Raw genomic sequence first — 22,403 nt, 5'->3', positions numbered from 1 at the left:
TGCTAATACAAGTATGGAAAATCTGGGACTTGGATTTGTTCATCAAAATATGTATAACAAATTTTCCATCAAAAGGCTTACTTACACATACCTTAAGGCACATTTTCAGTAGATTATTTTTGAAAGAATGTGTTTTGGAATTTGAATAGTCAAGAAACAGTATTTAGGAACAGTAAGCATTATCAGTAGACTTTATATTAAACAATCCATAAATTTCCATTGAAATATGGTCATATTCTTTATTATTTAATATCCTAAATATTTGGCGTGTTTCTTCTAAATACCAATTTTATGCTTATTTTTTTAACTGTATGGACATATTCTGACTCTTTAAAGTTTTAACTGAAAGGTTCTTTTTGGATAATGGGTTTTATCTCATAGATAAAATCCATCATTTGACTTTTTTGTTTTGCTTTTTATTTTTAAGTGGTTTGGGAGGGTATTAGATAGTTGACAGTTATGAGTAAATTTGACTTGGTTTATTAAGTCTAGGAAAAATCTATAGCAACTAGATTCTTCTTTTGTTGTGATAGCTCTTTTTAAGGCCCTTGATTGGGTAATTTATTTCTGTTATTTCTGGTAGTCACCTCAATAAAAGTAAAATTCATGATGATTGATAATTGCACATGTTTCTAGTTGAATCTTTATCAGATGTACATAGGCTTTTGAATTATTCACTCTTAATGGTCTGGTCATTGTGTTCTGTTTTAGTGCATAGTTTGGTTTTAAATGTCCCACAGTGATTTCATAATTGTGGCATAAATCACACCAAGTGGTCTGAAATTACTTTTGACATATGGGTAGAGAGATTGTGTAATTTGACTGTACAGGGTGGATTTGTTTACATTTATTTCACCCAAAGATATAAAAGATTTCTAGCAATTATTTCATCTTCCATAATCTTCTGCCAGGTAGGACATGTGAAGCTACATGGTCTCTATTATGTGTAGCCTGAAAATGTCAAGTTAATACCCTTCTATGAAGGTGGACTGATGAGATTTACAGGAATATGGTCGTAAGGTCACCATTCTGAGGTTTTGAATTGGCAGCATTTTGTTGATTGGATCGCCATGTATATAACTATGTCTTGCTTTTACTACAAAATATGATTTATACATGCACACTCTGAACTTCATTGGGGAAACAAAAGGAGCCCCCTTTTATATGGTGCCTATTATCTTTATATTCTGATAGATTAGATAGATATAACTTATATTAAGTGAGGGGGGAAAGCGAGATCTTTATTTATAGGAATGGCCAGCTTTTAGTGGGGAAACAGTGTATATATACCTGTGTTCTTGACTGCTGACCAGTGGTTCTCATGCTCACGGACTTGGAGTCTGCACCAGCCTCGACACTGCTGTCCGCGTGATGCATGTGCTTCGTCCTCTCACCACGAGGGGCATGTGCTGTGAGAATAACTGGTTCTCAGGGGTCATCTCTGGAGTTCCTTCACCTGGGAGTAACAGCAAAAAAGTACAGTATTTCCTTCACAGACTACAGAACTGAGTCAGTTTTCAAATACAAAGCTGAACCACCTTGATTGTGCTATTTTAAATGTTAACTATACCTTTTACTCTAATTACAATAGCTTAGGATAAGCTTGACCTTCTTTAAGCCTTAAAGAATTAGAAATGCTAATGGTGACATTCTTACCCTATTTAATGTTTTCTCTCTTATAGTTTATAAATGTGATAGAAAATCTTTGCGGAAGAGTGTATTTGGGATTTCTTTTTTTGTTGTTTTTGGAATCAAAAATAACTTAGTGAAAACAAATTCACCAGTGTTAGGATCATTATTGCTTTTCTCACAATGGCTTCAGCAATTATATATAAATACGAAGAAGAAAGGGAGAGAATCTATAAGATGAGTTGTGTAAAAGCCAGAGATGAGTGAGTATCCAAAGTAACAATGTGATGGGCCAGTTTGGGTCCAGAGCCCATAGCTTCTCAGCTGGTCTTTGTGCAGAATCTGTTCAGTTCAGTGACTCCTTCTAATATTGCTTAAAGTGTCTTGCTGTTCCCAGAAGGCACACTGAGAGAATAATAGTAATAACTCTGCCCTAATTTCACTAATATTTATGCTTCATTGGCATGTCCACTATCTTGCACTAGTCTGTTGCTTCTTATGGCCATTTAAATTAGTAGGACACTGGTAGCTTTACTTGGTGACATTGTATTACCTTTATGATAAAACAAATGTTTCCCTCCGCCTGCAGGTGCTGCTGTTTTTTCAAACGACGGAAAAGAAAAACCATACAGCGGCACAAATGACGCTGGACGCAGACGGATCGTGGGGAGTTCCCTGTGTGCATCTTCAGTCTTGTGATTGAAATCATCTCTGTAGTGACCACATATGTTTTCAAGGACTCACTCTTAGAAACAGAAATGTCCTACTTTCATACTTCATTTTGTGGTTGTCTTACATTCATATTCTTTTTTAATTTAACTTTTATGAAAGCTTTAAAGTTTTGTCAAAAGATGAGTGCTTTGCCCATCAGTGAATGGAATGGACCAATGAGGTAGTAATTTTTTTCCAATTTTTTAAAAAACTGATTTTAGAGAGAGAGAGGAAGTGGGAGAGAGAGAAACATTGGTTTGTTGTTCCACTTATTTATGTATTCATTGGTTGGTTCTTGCATGTGCCCTGACTGAGGATTGAACCTGCAACCTTGGTGTATTTGAACAGATGCTCTAACCAACTGAGCTACCTGGCCAGGGCTGAAGTAGTTTTGATGAAAACAGTTCTATAAAACATTTTTCAGAAGCTCTGCTATTGTAGAAAGCAGTATAGTATCTTAAATGTCAACCAGTTATATATCTAAATCTGGTTTTTTATAACTTCTGTGACTGCATAATCAAATAGAAATGTTCTCCCCAGTGGGAAATGCAATGAAGAAAACAGAGTTGCCCAAATGTTTAAAGAAGTTGTTCCTTGAGAAGTTCATTTTTGGTGTGACATCGGCATTGGTATCAGTATTACTGATAGTACTGCTTCATCCGTCGTATTGACGCTCTCTCTGTGCAATCATGGTACAGTCACTGCCCAGAGGTACCGAGGAACATCTCCATAGAGTCTATGGGTTCTGCAGATGATAATGGTGAAATGAATCACAGGTAACGTGGAAAATATGAGCTCTGCCTTTGTCACACTGCTTTGTGAATTACAGTGTTGCCAGACTGGCAAAAGCGCTTATTTTAAAAAATGCAGAATATTTGTATAATGTAACTTTATGCTTCCAGATTATGTATGGTAGATAGCAACAGATGAATACTTTGAGAAATGAGATATGTGGGAGTTGTTTTTTTTAATACACTAAGAAGAAGAAACAAATGTGAATCTTTTTGCAACATTTTAAGGTTGAAGTCAAAGGAGATCCCACTGAAACCCACTGCTGAATGATTATATTCTCCCTTGAGCAGAAAACTTCAGATGTGCCATGCAATGGTGTCTGTTTATTAATTATTTGCTCTTTGATAAAAAAATCCCCAGCAATAAAAACGGGGTCACTTTATTGCCCTCTGTGCACATTAGTCTCTTGGATTCAACTTTGCTGGTTCTCTAGAATTTTCTGACTTTTTAGCATAATTTTGATGATTGAGAACTATTTTGGAGAGGATGGGTCAGGTGCTTTGCCTCCTTAGTCTTTTTAAAGTGCCTGCATATGAACACAGTTATGGTTCTGTAAAAAAGGAAACCCATTCCATTTTTCAAGTATGCTTTGTTTTAAGCCATAAATACAGATTTTTTGTCATATTCTTCCAGCCAGAATTTTCTAGAAGAGTTAAAGCAGAAAGACTAGTTAGAAAGAGAATTATGTTGTTCAAATCTTATCTTCACTTTTCATTTACCAAATTGTTACTTACTCCTTCCATGCAGCCCTTTCTTTGTCTTTAAGTGCATGCCTCCAGGCATGCTTATTTATTTTTATTGTCTCAAGGTAACATTTAAAATGTGTACTTAAAGTAAATAAATCTACATTTTTGACTTTATATTGCATTTACAGGGATTTAATTGTACTTTGTAATTTATTTTTTCTTATTAGCCAAAAGTTCAATGCATTGTTGATGAATTAGATACCCATATGAATACCGGAAATCTGGACATTGTTTATCATTGTTGCTCTAAGTCTTATGAATGATCTTTTTAAGTTCTTGATTTTAAAGACCTGCACTCAGCCTAGAAAACATTTGCTATACAATTTGGTCAGCAGTTCCATCCTATATATTTGTGTACTGTCATGATGTCTTAAAATACAGGAGTCACACACTGAGTTGTTCATTTTGTTTGCTTTGAGCAAAGTAGATGGATGTTTTGGCCATTATAATGTGAAACCACTTCTTTCTTTACAGTATTTGACCAAATTTGTGTGTCTATGATATTTGTAAATACATGCAATATCTGTATTTCTTATCATAAGCCTATTTAGTTTTATTCTCAGTAGGGTTTTTGGACTGTACAGTGTTTATATGATCTGAACTCCTTATACATAAGAAGGTGTGTATATTAATCCAATTATGGACTTAAAATATTTTAAAGGTATAAATACCCTTATTTGCTGCAAAGACCAGTGTGTAGACATTTGCTTTTTAGCAATATTTTTAAGTGCTCCATTTTAATGCCAAGGAATAAATCTTTTGGCAACACAAACTGGTCAATAATAAGTAATGCAGGTATGTTCAGGTTAAGCCAACAAGGTTTTGCATTTTTATGCTTCTTTTCTGTCAACACTAATGAAATCAACATTGCCTGAATGTCTGAGTAATGAAACACATCCCTGTTTAAAAGTGTGTAACTGAAAAAGAAATAAAAAATAAAGGTAGTTTTTTTAAACTTGCTCTTTCTCCGTTTCTCTAATCATGGGTAATATAATGCCACTCGCTCATTTGAGGTAGGAATGTTTAAAATTTAGTCCATTAATTTTAGTATATAGAAGAAACTAACCTTTCTTTAAGGAAAGTTTAAAATTTTTTTTTCACACTTCTATGAACTACTTAATGAAGCAATTAATTAAAATGAATGCCACTAGTAAACCAAAGGAGAGAAACAGAATCATTATATTCCTTTTTAAGATGAAGTTACACTGTTATATTCATAGAAATGAAATTACTAATCCAACTTTACGTGACTATGACTTTATTATCTCAGATGGAGGGCACATATCTGTGACAGTATCTCACAGTTTATCATTGTTCTGGGTGCTTTTAAGGCATTTCACAAAGTGGTATTAATGGTACTCTGTTTATTAAAAGGCACTACAGGAAAGGTAAGGCTAAGCAACACACACCAAGAAGATGTTACAGGTAAGATAAGACAAAGCAACACACACCAAGCACCAGCATTCAGGAAGTAGTTAATAGGCCCTGTGCAGAAAAGTGTGACTTAAGATTCAATCTGAATGATTATGTAGTTGCATAGTGAGTACCCGTTGAACTGCAGGTGATAGAAACCTGACTTGGCTGATGTAGTAGCACATTTAGCTGAAAAGTCCAGTGGTAAAACTGATTTCAGACATGCTTGATCCTGCTGCAAAGTCAGGCATCTGTGTTTCTCCATTTCTCTCAGTGTTGCTTTCTACCCTGCTGTTTTCATTGTCAGAGATAATTTTCACCTGATGGTAAAGAAGCCACCCAGCAGCATCAGACTTCTCTACAACCAAAACAAGGCCCTCTCTCTCAACAGTTTTGATGAAATGGTAAGACTAATATTCCTTCATTCATGCATATGCTCACCCCTGAGCCAATTACTAGGGCCAATGAAATGGTAAGACTAACATTCCTTCATTCATGCATATGCCCACCCCTGAGCCAATTACTGGGGTCAAAGGAATGCTGTTTTCCCACCTTCTGAGGACACATTTGACTGAGTAGATGGTAGCAGGAATGTTACCCAAAAGGAATTGAAAAGTATTATTATCAGAAGGTGAGTGAATGAATACTGCACAGGCAAAATCAATAGATACCTGTTATCATGATAAGGAAAACAAAGTACAGCATAGAGGCAAACCTAATTGTCTCAAATTATAAAACATTATTATTATTGAGACTTCTTAATCTGAACATATTATTAGAAATCACAGTGACCTTTGAAAAATGTTCTGGACTTAGGTAAAAATGGAATTAATAAATACCTTATTTGACATCTTTTTGTTTAGTTTTTAAGGATTCTGTGATAGAATTGGATTAGTAGAGTGAAGAGCTAATTTTTCTACTCAGGTAGAACTGAATTGAGTCATGAAGCTTTGGTGATGTTCAGAATAACTAGTTCCTTTTCTGCCCCACTCCAATGCAGAGCCACGTGTTACTTTCTTAGGAAATTTACTGCATGAGTCATGGATCATAACCAAAGGAAGGACCACATATAGAAAAAATCATCAGGTAGTATTGCTGGGATATGAAAGCAGTTTTGTTAGAAAGGACAGTAGTTCATAGGGATGTTTGCCACACTGTGGCTTTAGTTAAATGGGAAAAAATTCCTGCACTGTCCTAGACTTGGGGTTGGCAAACTATTTTTGGTAAAGTTTAGACTTTGGGCCAAAGGCAAAATTGAGACTTTTTTATAGTTGTGTAATGAGAAAGACAAGCTCTGATTAATTTTGAATTGAGGAAATTTAAAACATATAAAAACTTGAGTACAAGTTTTCTAATACAACTCTACTGATAAGAATTTAATTATTTTGAGGGGATAATATTTCACTTAATTGTTTTATGATGTGATTTTACATTATTACATCTGTGAAATTATCTTCACAGATATAGATACTACCAAATACTGTTATTAGTCTTTTAGTGCATGATTTTAATTGAGCATATTCATAATTTGGAAGGCATATAGAATTCCATTAGATACTTGCCTTTTGGCATTTCATATCATTGCAAATTAATCACTTCCTATTGAAGTATATTTAGGTGCTCCTCAATTATACAGTTAGATTTTGAAATATGGAAATTTCCTTTGCATTTGCATTGAGATTCAAAAATATGGCTGGAACTGTAATTGAGTTTGGAAAATGGAGCCAATGCATATTGTTTGGGAAAATGAGATCTTACTGGTTGTTTTGACTCCAGCATGGGAAGTTTATAAAGTAGTTTGGCATTACTTGTGATATAAAGAGCATTACTTGTCATCAAAATGGCTTTGTTGCAAGTATAAGTTTCACATACAAGTTTTGTTTTGCTTTACTTTTGAATTTATTAAGAACCATTATCAAATCTGCAGCAGAAATGCAGTTCCCCTAGACCATCATTCTCAGGTGAACACTTTGTATATACCAGGTTACTGGTATATACTAATTATAAGAAATATATTTGAGGATTTGGAAGATGGCGATGGAGTAGGAGGGAGCAGATTCTACTTCTCCCTACACATGGGAGAAAAACCTGGCCGATCTATGGAGGAACAGCACAGACAGCCAACAGTACCCCAGCATGTATGAAAATAAGAGACCAAACATTTTAGCGGACACTGAAAAACCAGATGGTAAGGAGACTGCTGCAGGACAATAAGGTTCCAGGGACCAGCTTGGGGACCGGGGTGGCTGTAGCCCTAGGCCCAGCGCCCCTCGGCCCTGGGGCTGGGTCTACCACAAACTCTTTGGGAGCAGCAGGCTTGCCACAGTCTTTGGGAGTGGGGTTGGGGGCTGATACAGAATCCTTGGGAGAGAGCTGGTCAGCTGCTCCCTCCCTCTCCGGCCAAGCAGGGTTTGAGCAGCACCAGGAGAGACCTGGTTGCTTGAAGTTGCAGAGAGGAGAACAAGGACAAAGAGACAAACACACACGGGCTGTGATCACACAAGGAGTCTGTGGTCGCTGGCTTGGGAGAGTTGAGAGTCGCACAGTGACGCACACTGACCTCAATAGTCATAGGTCTGGCTGGAGAATTGGACTGTACTGAGTGGCAGGCTTCGTAGGAGGAATTTCTGAAAAAGTAAAACTGTTTGGGGGATTCTTCTGTGACAGCCACTGGGCCTACTCCCCACCCAGTCAGGCAGCAATCCTGAGGTTGGGCAGAAGGCCCTGCGTTTCCCCAGAGCACTGGGAAGGGTTTGAGCCCAAACCCGTGGGACCGAGGCAGCCTGGCCAAGCATGCACGCCCACACCCCAACACCACAGAGCACTCTGAAGAAGACCTGGATCCCCTACCTAAGGCGCTGGGGAGAGACATCAGACTGGCTCTTGGGAGAGTGCTCGAAAGACCGGCTGAATACACATCGGGAAGAGAGCCTCATCAATCACCCCTCAGCCTGCTGCAGCCAGCAAGACCAGAAAAATAGGTTTGGTCAGTTTGAAACCAACAAGAGGTGTTTTTTGTTTGTTTGTTTGTTTGTTTAAAGTAATCTTTTATTTTTAAATTTTTATTATTGTTTTATCTTTCAGTATCGTTTTTTCTCTTTCCTTCTTTCTTGTTTTATTTCTTCTTCCTTTCTTTCCAATTATATCTCTTCTTCCTCCCTTCTCCTGCCTTTTTTTTTAATATCCACAAGTGATACAAAAAACTTGTAATTGTGAAAGGACCAGAGTTGGACCCAAAGAGGGAGCATCCCAACACTTGAGACAGTGAGACAAATTTCACTTTGCTATTGCAGAGAACTACAGGTTACTGCACATTTGTATTATTATTTTTTCATTTTCATAAATCTTTTATTTTAATAGTATTTTTGTATTCCTCTTCTTTCTGTTTAGTCTTCTTTGCTTGTCTGGTTATATTGTATCATTTGACAGATTTCCCCTGTTCTCTCTTCCACAGTGTATTGCTAATTTACTGTCCTTCACTTTACCACCGGTGTTCCTTTAGCACACTATTCAAGGTCCTATACCTTCTATTCTTGTTATCCAGATCACATAGATTCTGTCATATGATTATTGCTCTAATATTATTGTAAATAATAGCTGTTCCATACAATTGTAAATGCGTCACAACACGCCTTCCACATTTTATCCCACTTCACAGTTTTCTGAACTCTATTACTGTAGTGGTTAACTCTATTCTCTCACACACTACACCTATTTACTATCCTTTACTCTCACCTTACCTCAGTCTGACCTCCCACAACCTCACTGCTTTTTAAATCCATTTCACAATCCCTCCCCAACATGAATCTTACCTTCTTTCCATCCGTTCTTAAAAGTGGCTACCTGGGTGGAAGATCATGGTTAACACTGTGCGTAGCCAAAGGATCTCCATCTCTTCTCTACTGGCTGCTACTGTAAATATCATAGAATACTCTCCTGCTGTCATAAACCATTTTGCCTTCCCCTCTAACTGATCACACACAAAAAAGGAAGTGGAAGCGTTGAACACCAGGATACCCAAGGGAAGAGGAAACCCAATAGCAAAGGAACCACCAACAGATAACAGAAGAAGGTGAAGGAGGGAGTGGAAACCACACAAACCTCAATCCAGGACCTATCTGTAAATACATCTAAATAGTGGAGAAACTACCTGGTACAAACAACTAAACAAGAGCAAAAGAGAATCCTCAAAACCTTGTACACACGGAAGAACTAGCTTCAACACAACCTGCCTTCATCAGCACAACAAATTAAAATGTGTGGTGGACAGAGGGACCATCAGTTCACCAACTGGTGGGAAGGACCCACAGAAGAAAGACCCCAAAACAACCAAAACCCAAAGACAAACTCAGAGCCAATGTAGAGGACACCCCAAGACCAGTGAGCTGGGGAGATCAGGGAGACTACACCACTGAATCTCACAGGCATTATACCACAGAAGTTCACACCATAAACCCAGGAGGCCAGAAAAAATCAATTTAAGAAACTGAAGCTAACAAGAAGAGTCTCACAAACAATGGAAAGACAAAGAACTAATCCCCAAATGAAAGGAAAGGAGGAAGCCTCAGAAAGAGTGCTAGATGAAATAGAGGCAAGCCAGCTATCAGATACTGAATTCCAAGCCCTGGTTATCAGGAAGTTCAATGAGCTCACAATGAGCTACCAGAAACTACAGGGTAATTACACTGAACTCATTGCAAACTATATCAACATGAAAAAAGAAATAGAAACTATTAACAAGGGCCAAGAGGAAATGAAGAATACAATGTCTGAACTGAAGAACACTGGAAGGAATCAAAAGCAGGATTGATGAAGCATAAGGTCGGATCAGCGAGTTGGAGGATAAAGTAGAAAAAAACACCAAAAAGAGCAAGAAAAGGAAAAGAGGCTAAGAATGAAGAGGGATTAAGAGAAATTCAATACAATAGAAAATGTAATAGTACCCCTATAATAGGGATACCAGAAGGAGAAGAGGAGGAGCAAGTGGTAGAAAACCTATTTGAAAAAGTAATGATGAGTCCTGGCTGGTATAGCTCAGTGGATTGAGCACAGGCCTGCGAACCAGAGGATTGCGGTTCGATTCCCAGTCGGGGCACATGCTTGGGTTGCAGGCCACTTCCCAGCAGGGGACACACTATACATTGTGTGTCCTCGGCAGAGGCAACCATACATTGATATTTCTCTCCCTCTCTCCTTCCCTTTCCCTCTAAAGATAAATAAATAAAATATTTTAAAAAAAGTAATGATGGAAAACTTCCCTAATTTGATGAGAGAAAAAGTCACACAAATCCAGGAAACACAGAGTCCTAATTAAGAGGAACCCGTAGAGGTCCACTTCAAGACACATCATAATAAAAATGGCAAAATTCAAAGACAAAAAGAGAATGTTAAAGGCAGCAAGGGAGAAACAGGAANAGAACCTATTTGAAAAAGTAATGATGAGTCCTGGCTGGTATAGCTCAGTGGATTGAGCACAGGCCTGCGAACCAGAGGATTGCAGTTCGATTCCCAGTCAGGGCACATGCTTGGGTTGCAGGCCACTTCCCAGCAGGGAACACACTATACATTGTGTGTCCTCGGCAGAGGCAACCATACATTGATATTTCTCTCCCTCTCTCCTTCCCTTCCCCTCTAAAGATAAATAAATAAAATATTTTAAAAAAAGTAATGATGGAAAACTTCCCTAATTTGATGAGAGAAAAAGTCACACAAATCCAGGAAACACAGAGTCCTAATTAAGAGGAACCCGTAGAGGTCCACTTCAAGACACATCATAATAAAAATGGCAAAATTCAAAGACAAAAAGAGAATGTTAAAGGCAGCAAGGGAGAAACAGGAAGTAACATACAAGGGAGCCCCAATAAGGTTAGCTGCTGACTTCTCAATGGAAACATTCTAAGCAAGAAGGGAATGGCAAGAAATATTCTAAGTAATGAGAATCAGAGGCCTGCAACCAAGGCTACTTTGCCCAGCAAGGCTCTCAAGATAGAAGGCCAAATAAAGAGCTTCTAAGACAAAAGAAGCCTAAAAGAATACACCTTGATCAAACTAGCTCTGCAAGAGATGCTAAAGGGACTGTTCTAAGGAAAGAAAAGAAAAGAGAGAGACAGAGGAACACAGGTACAAAAATGGCAATGAATAAATACATATCAATAATAACTTTAAACATAAATAGGTGAAATGCTCCAATCAAAAGACATAGAATAGCTGAATGGATAAGAAAGCATGAGCCACACATATGCTGCCTACAAGAGACCCACCTCAGGACAAATGAGCCACACATATGCTGCCTACAAGAGACCCACCTCAGGACAAAAGACCTTCACAGACTCAAAGTGAAGGGCTGGAAACAAATTTTCCAAGCAAATGGGCAAGGGGAAAAAAGCTGGGAGCACCAATATTCATATCAGACAAAATAGACTTCAGAAAAAGGGCCATAGAGACCCAGAAGGTGACTTCATAATACTCAAGGGAAGAATCTACCAAGAATAAATGTAAATGTAAATCTACATGTACCATAAACATTGTAAATATATATGCACCCAACATAGGAGCACCCAAATGTATAAAAAAATCTTAGAGGACTTCAAAAAAGATATTGATAGCAACGCAATTATAGTAGGGGATTATAACACCCCACTGTCAAAAATGGACAGCTCTTTCAAACAAAATATCAGCAAAGATATGGTGGCATTGAACAATGCCCTAGATCAAATGGACTTAACTGATACATATAGAGCCCTTCATTGCAAAGAAGCTATATACACATCTCAAATGCACATGGAACATTTTCAAAGATAGACCACATGATAGGACACAAAATAAGCCTTAACAAATTCCAGAAAATTGAAACTACCAGGAATTTTCTCTGACCACAAGGGACTGAAACTAGAAACCAACCCCAAGGGAAAAAACCCCAAACACTCAAAATCATGGAGATTGAATAGCATACTATTAAACAATGAATGGGTCAAGAATGAAATTAGAGAAGAAATTAAAGTTTCTGGAAATAAAAATGAATTCACCACAACCCAAAACTTATGGGACACAGTGAAAGCAGTTCTGAGAGGGAAGTTCATAGCAATACAGGCCTACCTAAAAAAGGTACAAACATTTCAAACAAACAACCTAACCCTACGCCTACAAGAACTCGAGGAACAACAACAAAGACAGCCCAGAGCAAGTAGAAGGAAGGAAATAACCCAGATCAGAGCAGAATTAAATAACATAGAGACTAAAAGCACAATTCTAAGGATCAATGAATCCAGGAGCTGGTTTTTTAAAAGATAAACAAAATCAATCGCTAAGCCTTTAAGCAGGCTCATCAAGGAAAAAAGAGAGAGGACCCAAATGAACACAATCAGAAATGAAAGAGGAGAGATTACAACTAACACCACAGAAATACAAAGGATTGTAAGAAATTACTGTGAAGAACTGTATGCCAAGAAATTTGAAAACCTAGGTGAAAGGGACAAATTTCTAGAAAAATATAATCTTCCAAAACTCAATGAAGAAGAGGCAGAAAGCCTGAACAGACCAATAACAGCAGATGAAATTGAAGCAGTAATCCAAAAACTCCCGGCACACAACAGCCCTGGATCAGATGGTTTCACAGGAGAATTCTACAAAGCATTTAAGGAAGAGCTAACCCCTATTTTTCACAGAGTATTCAAAAAAATCCAAAATGATGGAAGACTCCCAAACTCCTTTTATGAAGCCAGCATCATCCTAATCTCAAAACCAGGTAAAGACACAACAAGGAAAGAAAACTTCAGGACAATATCACTGATGAACATAGACGCTAAACTCCTCAACAAAATATTGGCAAACTGCATCCAACAATACATTAAAGAGATTATAGACCATAACCAAGTGGGATTCATCCTAGGGATGCAAGGATGTTTCAATATTCCCAAATAAGTAAATTTAATACATCACATAAACAAAAGCAAAGACAAAAATCACATGATCATATCAATAGATGTGGAAAAAGCTTTTAATAAGGTATAGCACTCATTTATGATAAAAACACTGAGAAAAGTGGGAATAGAGGGAGCAGTCCTCAACATAATAAAGGCCATATATGAGAGACTTACAGCCAACATCATACTCAATGGACAAAAACTAAAAGCTTTTCCACTAAGATCAGGAACAAGACAAGGTTGTCCACTTTCATCCTTATTCAATATAGTATTGGAAGTTTTAGCCACAGCGATCAGACAAGAAAAGGAAATAAAAGGCATCCAAATCAGAAAGGAGGAAACAAAACTGTCACTGTTTGCAGATGACATGATAGTGTACACAGAAAATCCTATAGGCTCCACCCAAAAACTGCTGAGCCCAATAAATGAATTTGGCAAAACAGCGGGATACAAAGTCAATATCCAGAAATCGAAGTCATTTTTGCATACCAACAATGAAACAGCAGAAGCAGAAATCAAGGGGAAAAATCCCATTCGATATAGCAAAAAGAAAAATAAAATACCTAGGAATAAACCTAACCAAGGAGGAAAAGACCTGTATGCAGAAAACTACACAACTCTGAAGAAAGAAATCAAGGAAGACACAAACAAATGGAAACATATACCATGTTCATGGATTGGAAAAATTAACATCATCAAAATGTCCATACTACCTAAAGCAATTTACAGATTCAATGCAATGCCTATTAAAGTACCAATGACATATTTCACAGACTTAGAACAAACACTTCAAAAATTTATATGGAACTATAAATGACCCTGAATATTGGCTGCAATTTTTGAGAAAGAAGAACAAAGGAGGAGGGAATCACAATACCTGATATCAAACTGTATTACAAGGCCACTGTAATCAAAAGAGCCTGGTACTGGCATAAAAACAGGCACATAGACCAATGAAACAGAACAGAGAGCCCAGAAATAAACCCAACTCTCTTCAGCCAATTGGTATTTGATAAATGGAGCAGCAACATAAAATGGAGTAAAAAGAGCCTCTTCAACAAATGGTGTTGGGAGAAGTGGACAGCTCCGTGCAAAAAAATGAAACTCTAGCACCAACTTACACCATACACCAAAATAAATTCAAGGTGGATAAAAGACTTAGATATAAGCCATGACACCATTAAAGTTCTGGAGGAGAACATTGGCAGGGAAATCTCAGATATTTCACACAGCAATATTTTTACTGATATGTCCCCTNTAAATGACCCTGAATATTGGCTGCAATTTTTGAGAAAGAAGAACAAAGTAGGAGGGATTAGAATACCTGATATCAAACTGTATTACAAGGCCACTGTAATCAAAATAGCCTGGTACTGGCATAAAAATAGGCACATAGACCAATGAAACAGAACAGAGAGCCCAGAAATAAACTAAACTCTCTACAGCCAATTGATATGTGATAAATGGAGCAGCAACATAAAATGGAGTAAAAAGAGCCTCTTCAACAAATGGTGTTGGGAGAAGTGGACAGCTCCGTGCAAAAAAATGAAACTCTAGCACCAACTTACACCATACACCAAAATAAATTCAAGGTGGATAAAAGACTTAGATATAAGCCATGACACCATTAAAGTTCTGGAGGAGAACATTGGCAGGGAAATCTCAGATATTTCACACAGCAATATTTTTACTGATATGTCCCCTTAGAGCAAGGGACATGAAAGAATAAACAAATGGGATCTCATCAAAATAAACAGCTTCTGCATGGCTAAAGAAAACAGTATTAAAATAAAAAGAGAACCAACTGTATGAGAAAACATATTTGCCAATGATACCTCAGACAAGGGCTTAATCTCCAAAAGGTACAAAGAAGTTACATGACTCCACTCTAAGAAGACAAAGCAACCTAATTAAAAAGTGGGCAAAAGACTTGAACAGACACTTCTCCATGGAGGACATACAGAAGATACAGAGACACATGAAAAGATGCTCAATATAGCTATCAGAGAGATGCAAGTTAAAAACACTCTGAGATACGACTTTACACCAGTCAGAATGGCCATCATAAACAGAGCAACAAACAATAAGTGTTGGAGAGGTTGTGGAGAAAAGGGGACCCTAGTTCACTGCTGGTGGGATTGCAGACTGGTACAAACACTATGGAAAACAGTATGGAATTTTCTCAGAAAACTAAAAATGGATCTGCCTTTTGACCCAGCTATTCCACTGCTAGTATATCCTAAGAACCCTAAAACACCAACCCAAAAGAACCTATGCACCCCAATGTTCATAGCAGCACAATTTACAATAGCCAAGAGTTGGAAGCAACCTAGGTGCCCAGCAGTTAATGAATGGATCCCAAAACTGTGGTACATTTACACAATGGAATTCTATGCAGCAGAAAGAAAGAAGGAGCTCCTACCCTTTGCAACAGCATGGATGGAACTGGAAAGCATTATGCAGAGTGAAATAAGCCAGGTGGTGAAAGACAGATCTCACCTTTAACAGGAACCTAAACAACAAAACAAACAAACAAGCAAAATAAAGCCAAAGACACTGAAATAGAAAACAGGCTGACAGTGACCAGAGGGTAGAGGGGAGGGAATTTCATGGGAAAGGGGGAAGAAGGGTTTACAGGAACAAGTTTAAAGGACACATGGGCAAAAACTAAGGGGTGTGGAAATGGGAGGGAGGTGAGGAGCACTCGGAGTTGGGGCGCTGGGACGGGAGTAAAAGACAGAAAACTGTACTTGAACAACAATTTATAAATAAATAAATAAATAATTTTAAAAAATTTGCAGCAGAAGCTAATTTTCAAAGCCATTCAGTGAGGGTGGCTCTCATTCAGAAAAATGTCAATCTCGTTATGGACTCAGTAATCACTGCCCTCCAACTGCTCTGTTGTTGGGCAAGTCAGGGTGTTGAGTTTCTGTTTCTGACAAAGCTTAATGGAAGTGACAAAGGGTAAGACCATATGAGTAAGTGAAATTTGCCACTGACTTTATATGTTCAATAACATGCCAGGTTAATGTATTTTCCACAAAATACCTGGTGTTGAATCACAAAGTATAAACATTGACTTGAATCATCTTACATTTTCAGAAGTTTTGTAAATTTGCCCAGTAAAGGTTTTCCTCCTCCGCACACATTTTTACCACCCTCAATTATAACACATCTTTGCAGATTCCACTTCAGTTTGCACCCAACTGGTGTGTTCTCAAGTTCTTTAAAAGTATTCTTTCTCATAGCTCTTCCATGAAGTCTATTCACAGAGGCTGATTAATTCTTGAGTCACTTCAAACTCAGTGTTGACTTTCCTAGGAAACAGTAGCTGGACAGTATTGGTAATGTTATCCTAAAAATAAAACGCCTCTTAAAGTAGGAGGCAGCCAGCATTTATTGGTATCAATAAGAATAACTAACTATTCAGCCAGCATTAATTAATGCAGAAGCCCAAATAATGTTCTAGTTAGGAGACAAAGGCAATTGGTATTTATGAGAAAAGGAAGGAAACAGTTATATCAACAGAAGGACGGTATTTCTATTGGTGCTTGTAATGTAGTGATACTAATTCAAAACAATGTTTTTAATTTCAGTTTAGTAGTCATCAGTCCCGTAGTCATAGTAACTGTTTTCTTGTTATCTTTGTAAACACTTCTTTGGGACACAAGGTTGCTTGGGCCTAGTTCAAAGGTTATTTTGCCCTGTTTTAACATTCCAAAGATTTGGGGTGTAAGACTACGAAGCAGTTCCTCTAGCGTGGCAGCTCTGGCTGCATTTTCAAGTGGCCTCATTTATTTTTCTTTTGTTTGTTTACATTTATGTCTATTCACTCATCAAATGCCAAGGAAAACTACTTGAAATCACTTGCCTTGTTTTTTAGTTGACTATCTGTCTTCACGCAATTGACTCTGCTAGAAACATAGTAGGTTTGGGACTTGCAAACTACTAGGTTTTCTCTCAACACACTTTATGGCTGATGCAGTCAAACACAACTAACGTACCATCAGTAAATAGCTTTCTTTGGCTAACAAATGAGCCACTTGGAAAGTAGCTTTGCTTATATCATTGTACTCATCCTTTTGTATGTGAATAAATTCTACTATAATGAGGTACTCCAAGCTTTCTAATTGTTCTGACTGTTGCCTTCCTATTAATTGGAGATACAGTGATCATTGCTTAGTCCAATAATCAAATTGGATCAAGCACAGCTTAAATTGTATTAGCACAGCTAAAGTGTCATTGCATAGTAAACATGATACTTTGCCATATAGTGGTATAACAATAATTAATATTTCACTGTGCCTTAAAAGCACAGCACTCAAAGTTCACTCTTCCTTTTGTTTACAAGGTTAGTATGCATTAATAATAAGGAATAATAGCCCTGGCTGGTGTAACTCAGTGGATTGAGTGTGGGCCTGTGAACCACACGATCGCGGTTCGATTCCCAGTCAGGGCACATGCCTGGGTTGCAGGCCAGTTCCCGGCAGGGGACTCACGAGGGGCAACCGTACATTGATATTTCTCTCCTTCCATTCCCCTCTAAAGATAAATAAATACAATCTTTAAAAAATAGGGAATAATACATGCTGTCAAATTATGACTGCATTGCTGAGGTTTGTAGTGTGTTGAGCAGTCGTGTGCAGACGAGAATGCAACATCTGGTCTCTGTCACAGCTCTTCCACTCTGCCTTTGTTGCGTGACAGCAGCCACAGACAGCATGTAAATGAATGAGCAGGGCTGTGTTCCAAGAAAATTTTATTTATGGACACTGGAATTAGAATTTCATGTAATTTTTATGTATCGTGAAATACTGTTGGTTTTTAAAAAACATTTATACATGTAAATGATCATTCTTAGCTTGTGAGCCAAATAAAAACAGGAAGTGGGCTAAATTTGACTTGCAGACCAAACTGGCAGTTTGCCGACCTCTGTTCTAGACTTTGGAAAGATTTGGATGTTTGACATAAAGTACTGTTTTTTTCCCCCCTTTAACTGAATGACACTACTTACCAAAAGATAAACTTTATTTCTTTTATAAATTCAAGGGCCATTTTGAGTAAGCATCAAGAATTATGGTAATGTTAATGAAAGTGTGTCACAGCACGTGCGGGAGTTAGAATGAAGTAAATGAGCTTGGCTCTCACACGAACCTCAATGCTGGAGCAGTGCGTGGTCTTGGAAAGAGCGTGGATTTGGGCATCAGACAAATATAGTTGATTTTCAACCCCCTAACTTGTGAGACCTGAGGCAAATTGTTTGACTTCTTAGCATGAGTTTCCTCGTTTCAAATTAGAGATAATGCCTTACTTGCAGCATGGTTCTGAGGATTAGAAATATTTGTGAGACTTCTCAGTGAAGGTTACCTTTACCATTACCCTCATGATACAGTTAAACTGAGCAGCACTTTAGTTTCTCATGCTCAGTGTATGTTTCTGCTTTTTGAGACAAGAATAAGGCCTAGTACTTATTATTTTTTCTTAAGCCTTTGTTTATTTTTAGAGAGAGGGGAGGGGAGAGAGAAACATCAATGTGATCAGTTGCCTCTTATATGCACTCCAACTGAGAAAACTGGTGACTCTTTGCTTTGCAGAATGACGCCCAATGAACTGAGCCACACCGGATACATTGGCTTTAGTATTTATTACATTTTGCCTTAGATTGAAACCATCATTCCTGTTTTAAAATATGTGCACTCTAATTCTATCACGTTGCACAATTAGCTATCTTGACTCAGTGGCATTGATGAATTCAGAATCATCAATTCTGTACCCTTATTGATAAAAAAGACAAACAGGAGATCCAGGCCAAAACCCGGTGTCAAGCCACTAAAATGGTAGTTTAAGGTCAATCCACTGAACCAGTAACACAATGTCCGAGTGTTCTAATGAATGGTAATCCTTCTCCACCCCTTGACTACTACCGTTAGTTATTTACAAGGTGCNAAAACTGGTGACTCTCTGCTTTGCAGAATGACGCCCAATGAACTGAGCCACACCGGATACAGTGGCTTTAGTATTTATTACATTTTGCCTTAGATTGAAACCATCATTCCTGTTTTAAAATATGTGCACTCTAATTCTATCACATTGCACAATTAGCTATCTTGACTCAGTGGCATTGATGAATTCAGAATCATCAATTCTGTACCCTTATTGATAAAAAAGACAAACAGGAGATCCAGGCCAAAACCTGGTGTCAAGCCACTAAAATGGTAGTTTAAGGTCAATCCACTGAACCAGTAACACAATGTCCGAGTGTTCTAATGAATGGTAATCCTTCTCCACCCCTTGACTACTACCGTTAGTTATTTACAAGGTGCTTTATTGAAGTTCAAGTGAACCATTTAGTCCATCTAAATTTAGTCCCATTATCCCATCAAAAAATAAGGGACTGGATTATGTTTGATACAAGTTTTTCCTGTGAACCTGTATTTGTCTCTGAGGATCACCATTTGAGTTTCTACTATCATGACTTGGAATCAACAATCTGTAATTGTGTAATCCAGCTTTTTCTTTCTTTTTTTTTTAAGATAGAAATTTCATTTCCTATCTCAAGTTGTTTTGCCTTGCCTCCTTCATCACCTGCATGGTCTCAATCTGAAATGCGTCCAGACCTGGTGATCAGTTGTCCTTTTTAAACATGTGTACCTATGATGTGCTTCATTTCCTTGCCGTTTTTCTCCCTTAGATTTCCAGCCTGAAGATTATTCATGATTTAAGGAAAAAAAAACAGAAATGAAAGGAAGTGAAGCCCTACATTTTCTTTGTCATCTCTCAACCCTTTCCTTAACCTGCCTTACACCTACTTTTAAAACCCTTTTTCTGTTGGCTTTATCATTTTTTTAAAGAAATCCTCAACTAATTGGAAGTAAAGATTTTACCTTTTCTTATCTACTTCCGCTGCACACTATTTCAGTTCTGGTATATATTCTTTTAAAAGTTGAGCTGGTCAGAAGAGACCCTTGTTTTTCCAGGCTTATACCTTTTGTCCTATGACAATCAGTTTTAATCGAAGAACTGTAATCAGTCTTGAGTTTCCTTCAGTAAGTATCACAGATCTTAAGATGACATGTTCACATTCTCTCAAGGTGTCCGACACTTCCACTTTATCGTTTCCTTCTTGGTGGTCATTTATTGCTACCTCTACTCCCAGAGAGATGAGCTTTTTGGCAGGTAAAGAATTGCCAGATGCTCTGGTTTTAGGGGGCGGGAAGTTACAGATGTTGTTTGGACATTTGAAACTCTCTATCACCATTGAATTCTGTTTCCTGATTTTGTGCTTTTAATTAATTTATGTATTCAGCACTGTTTTTTGAACACCTTGTGGCAGGCAGTGAGCTGTGTGCTTTAATCTATTTTTCTTTCTTTGGTCTGGAATTATGTATTTTCATAATTGTATTTCATTTTTTTTCTCTTTGCTTTGCCCAAATATTTTCTACAGTGCATTTCGCCTTGGGTGTCCTGAGTACCATTGTGGGTGTATATCACCTTCCCTCCACCTGCCTCCCTTCTCACCTATGTGTGTCCTCCAGTCAGAAATCTCCTCTTACCCAGTGTCGGTGACTGCTTTGTCATACTTGTTGTGCCCAGTTTCTGTGTTGAAAACTTCTGTGTATTGTTTTCAAGCTTCCTCCTAAGTCCTCTTCTTGAGTGAATCACTCAGCCGACTTTAATTTGATGGTGTGTATAATAGCTAGTTTCATAGTTTTTATCTTTTCACCCCTATCCTTGTTCAGTTTAAAAATCTCTTTAACAAGTCAAATACACTCTTGCCAAGATCTCGTGAGATATCATTATAGCCATCTTAAATTGTGCCTTGGAAATTCAGATTTCATTCCAAAACATCATATGGGTAGAAAAATCATTCACTTTCTCGCTATCTTTCCCCTACTTACTGGCATGTGAGTGTCTTTTATCTGACATTGTTTAGTATCTATTGAGATTTCATCTCTCCCATTGATGGGTATTTGCCTGGTTCCTAGTGTTTTATGTTTGGTGGACAGAAAGAGGACATGTCTTTCTTTCATTAATTCATCAACCATCTCCCTGTTTTTAATCCATGTCATAACCCATGACTCATCTTTTCCTGGTGTCTCCCATGCCCCAGCCTCGTAAGGGTTCTACAGGATAAAATGATTCTCGTATTGTCTATATTGTCTCTCTTTGGTTGCTTAAGTCTAAAGATCACTCTGCTAAATCTAATTCTTTCATCTTTCCTGTTCTACCAGTCTATATGTGTGTTTTAATTCTAGATCTGAGTGAATCTGCTAGGTGCCTAAATGCTCATATGACAAGAACCCACCAAACAAGGCTGAGAAGGGCTTTCCCTAGTAACCTTCCATCCGAGGCATTAAGGTTATTCAAGCAGATGTTGAAATCTCTCCGAGCCTAGAATAGGGCTTTACAAATAATTAGTACTCAGTAAATAATTGCTTGTTATTTGATTTTATTGTTGGAGCCTAATGAAAAAAATTTTCTGATATATGTAGGGACTGTGTATGATGAGACTCAGGACTGGGGAGGAAGTGAAGCATGAATTGACATGAGTCTATTAAACAGCAAGTGTGATTTTTGTATTAATAATAAGGTTGAGCTGGGCTAATAAAAATCGGATGGTAGACTCTAATATTACATTAACTTTTCCTCTTACAATTGTATTTATATTCTCTATATAACTAAATATATGTTACAAACATTTTAATAATGTATCAATAGTGGACCTAGTACTATTTAGTGAAATGCTTGAAAATTTCTGGTTTTTGTAGCATCTAACTCTTAGAATCTCTGTAGTGAATAAGTTCCTAAAACTATTGATTCTTCTGTTTTGTAAGGATAGTAAATGAAGCCTATAGCTCCATCAGAAAATGACAGGTAGGTAACTTGTGAGAAGTTTTCTGGACTTCTGGGTGAATAACCTATATCTAATTTGCAACAATACCCCAGACTCCTCTTTCTCTCTCACCAAGTTGAGTATGCCATTATTATGTATCTTAAAATCATATGCTTCAGCTGCTAAATGTTTTCAGGACAAAGTCAGTGAATGGGTCTGTCAGTTTCCTGTGGACTACACCAAAAGCTTTGAATTCCTTCTGGCTTAAATAAAGTTCATGTGAACTTACAGCTTTAGGTTCACTCTTGGAATGCTGAAATTTAAGGACTTATCACCAAGAATATGACAAAGCTCAGA

The 22,403-nt window shown here is 37.6% G+C and overlaps 1 protein-coding gene across 8 annotated transcripts in view; it reads left to right on the top strand.

Annotated features, from left to right (window-relative positions):
• Positions 1 to 4,833, top strand: part of CSNK1G3 (casein kinase 1 gamma 3) — a 105,699-nt gene extending 100,866 nt beyond the window's left edge. For all 8 annotated transcript variants that reach the window (XM_037028694.1, XM_037028703.1, XM_037028684.1 and 5 more), the window contains one exon: positions 2,219 to 4,833. In XM_037028694.1, coding sequence (XP_036884589.1) covers positions 2,219 to 2,273 — 55 coding nt within the window. In that variant the 3' untranslated portion in view covers positions 2,274 to 4,833. The remainder of the gene's footprint in view (positions 1 to 2,218) is intronic.
• The last annotated feature ends 17,570 nt before the right edge of the window (positions 4,834 to 22,403 follow it).

The sequence above is a fragment of the Sturnira hondurensis genome, unplaced genomic scaffold (genome assembly GCF_014824575.4).
Source record: "Sturnira hondurensis isolate 20B ecotype Veracruz unplaced genomic scaffold, ASM1482457v3 Scaffold0001509, whole genome shotgun sequence".
Taxonomy (NCBI): Eukaryota; Metazoa; Chordata; class Mammalia; order Chiroptera; family Phyllostomidae; genus Sturnira; species Sturnira hondurensis.
This window is presented reverse-complemented; position numbering and strand designations above follow the sequence as displayed.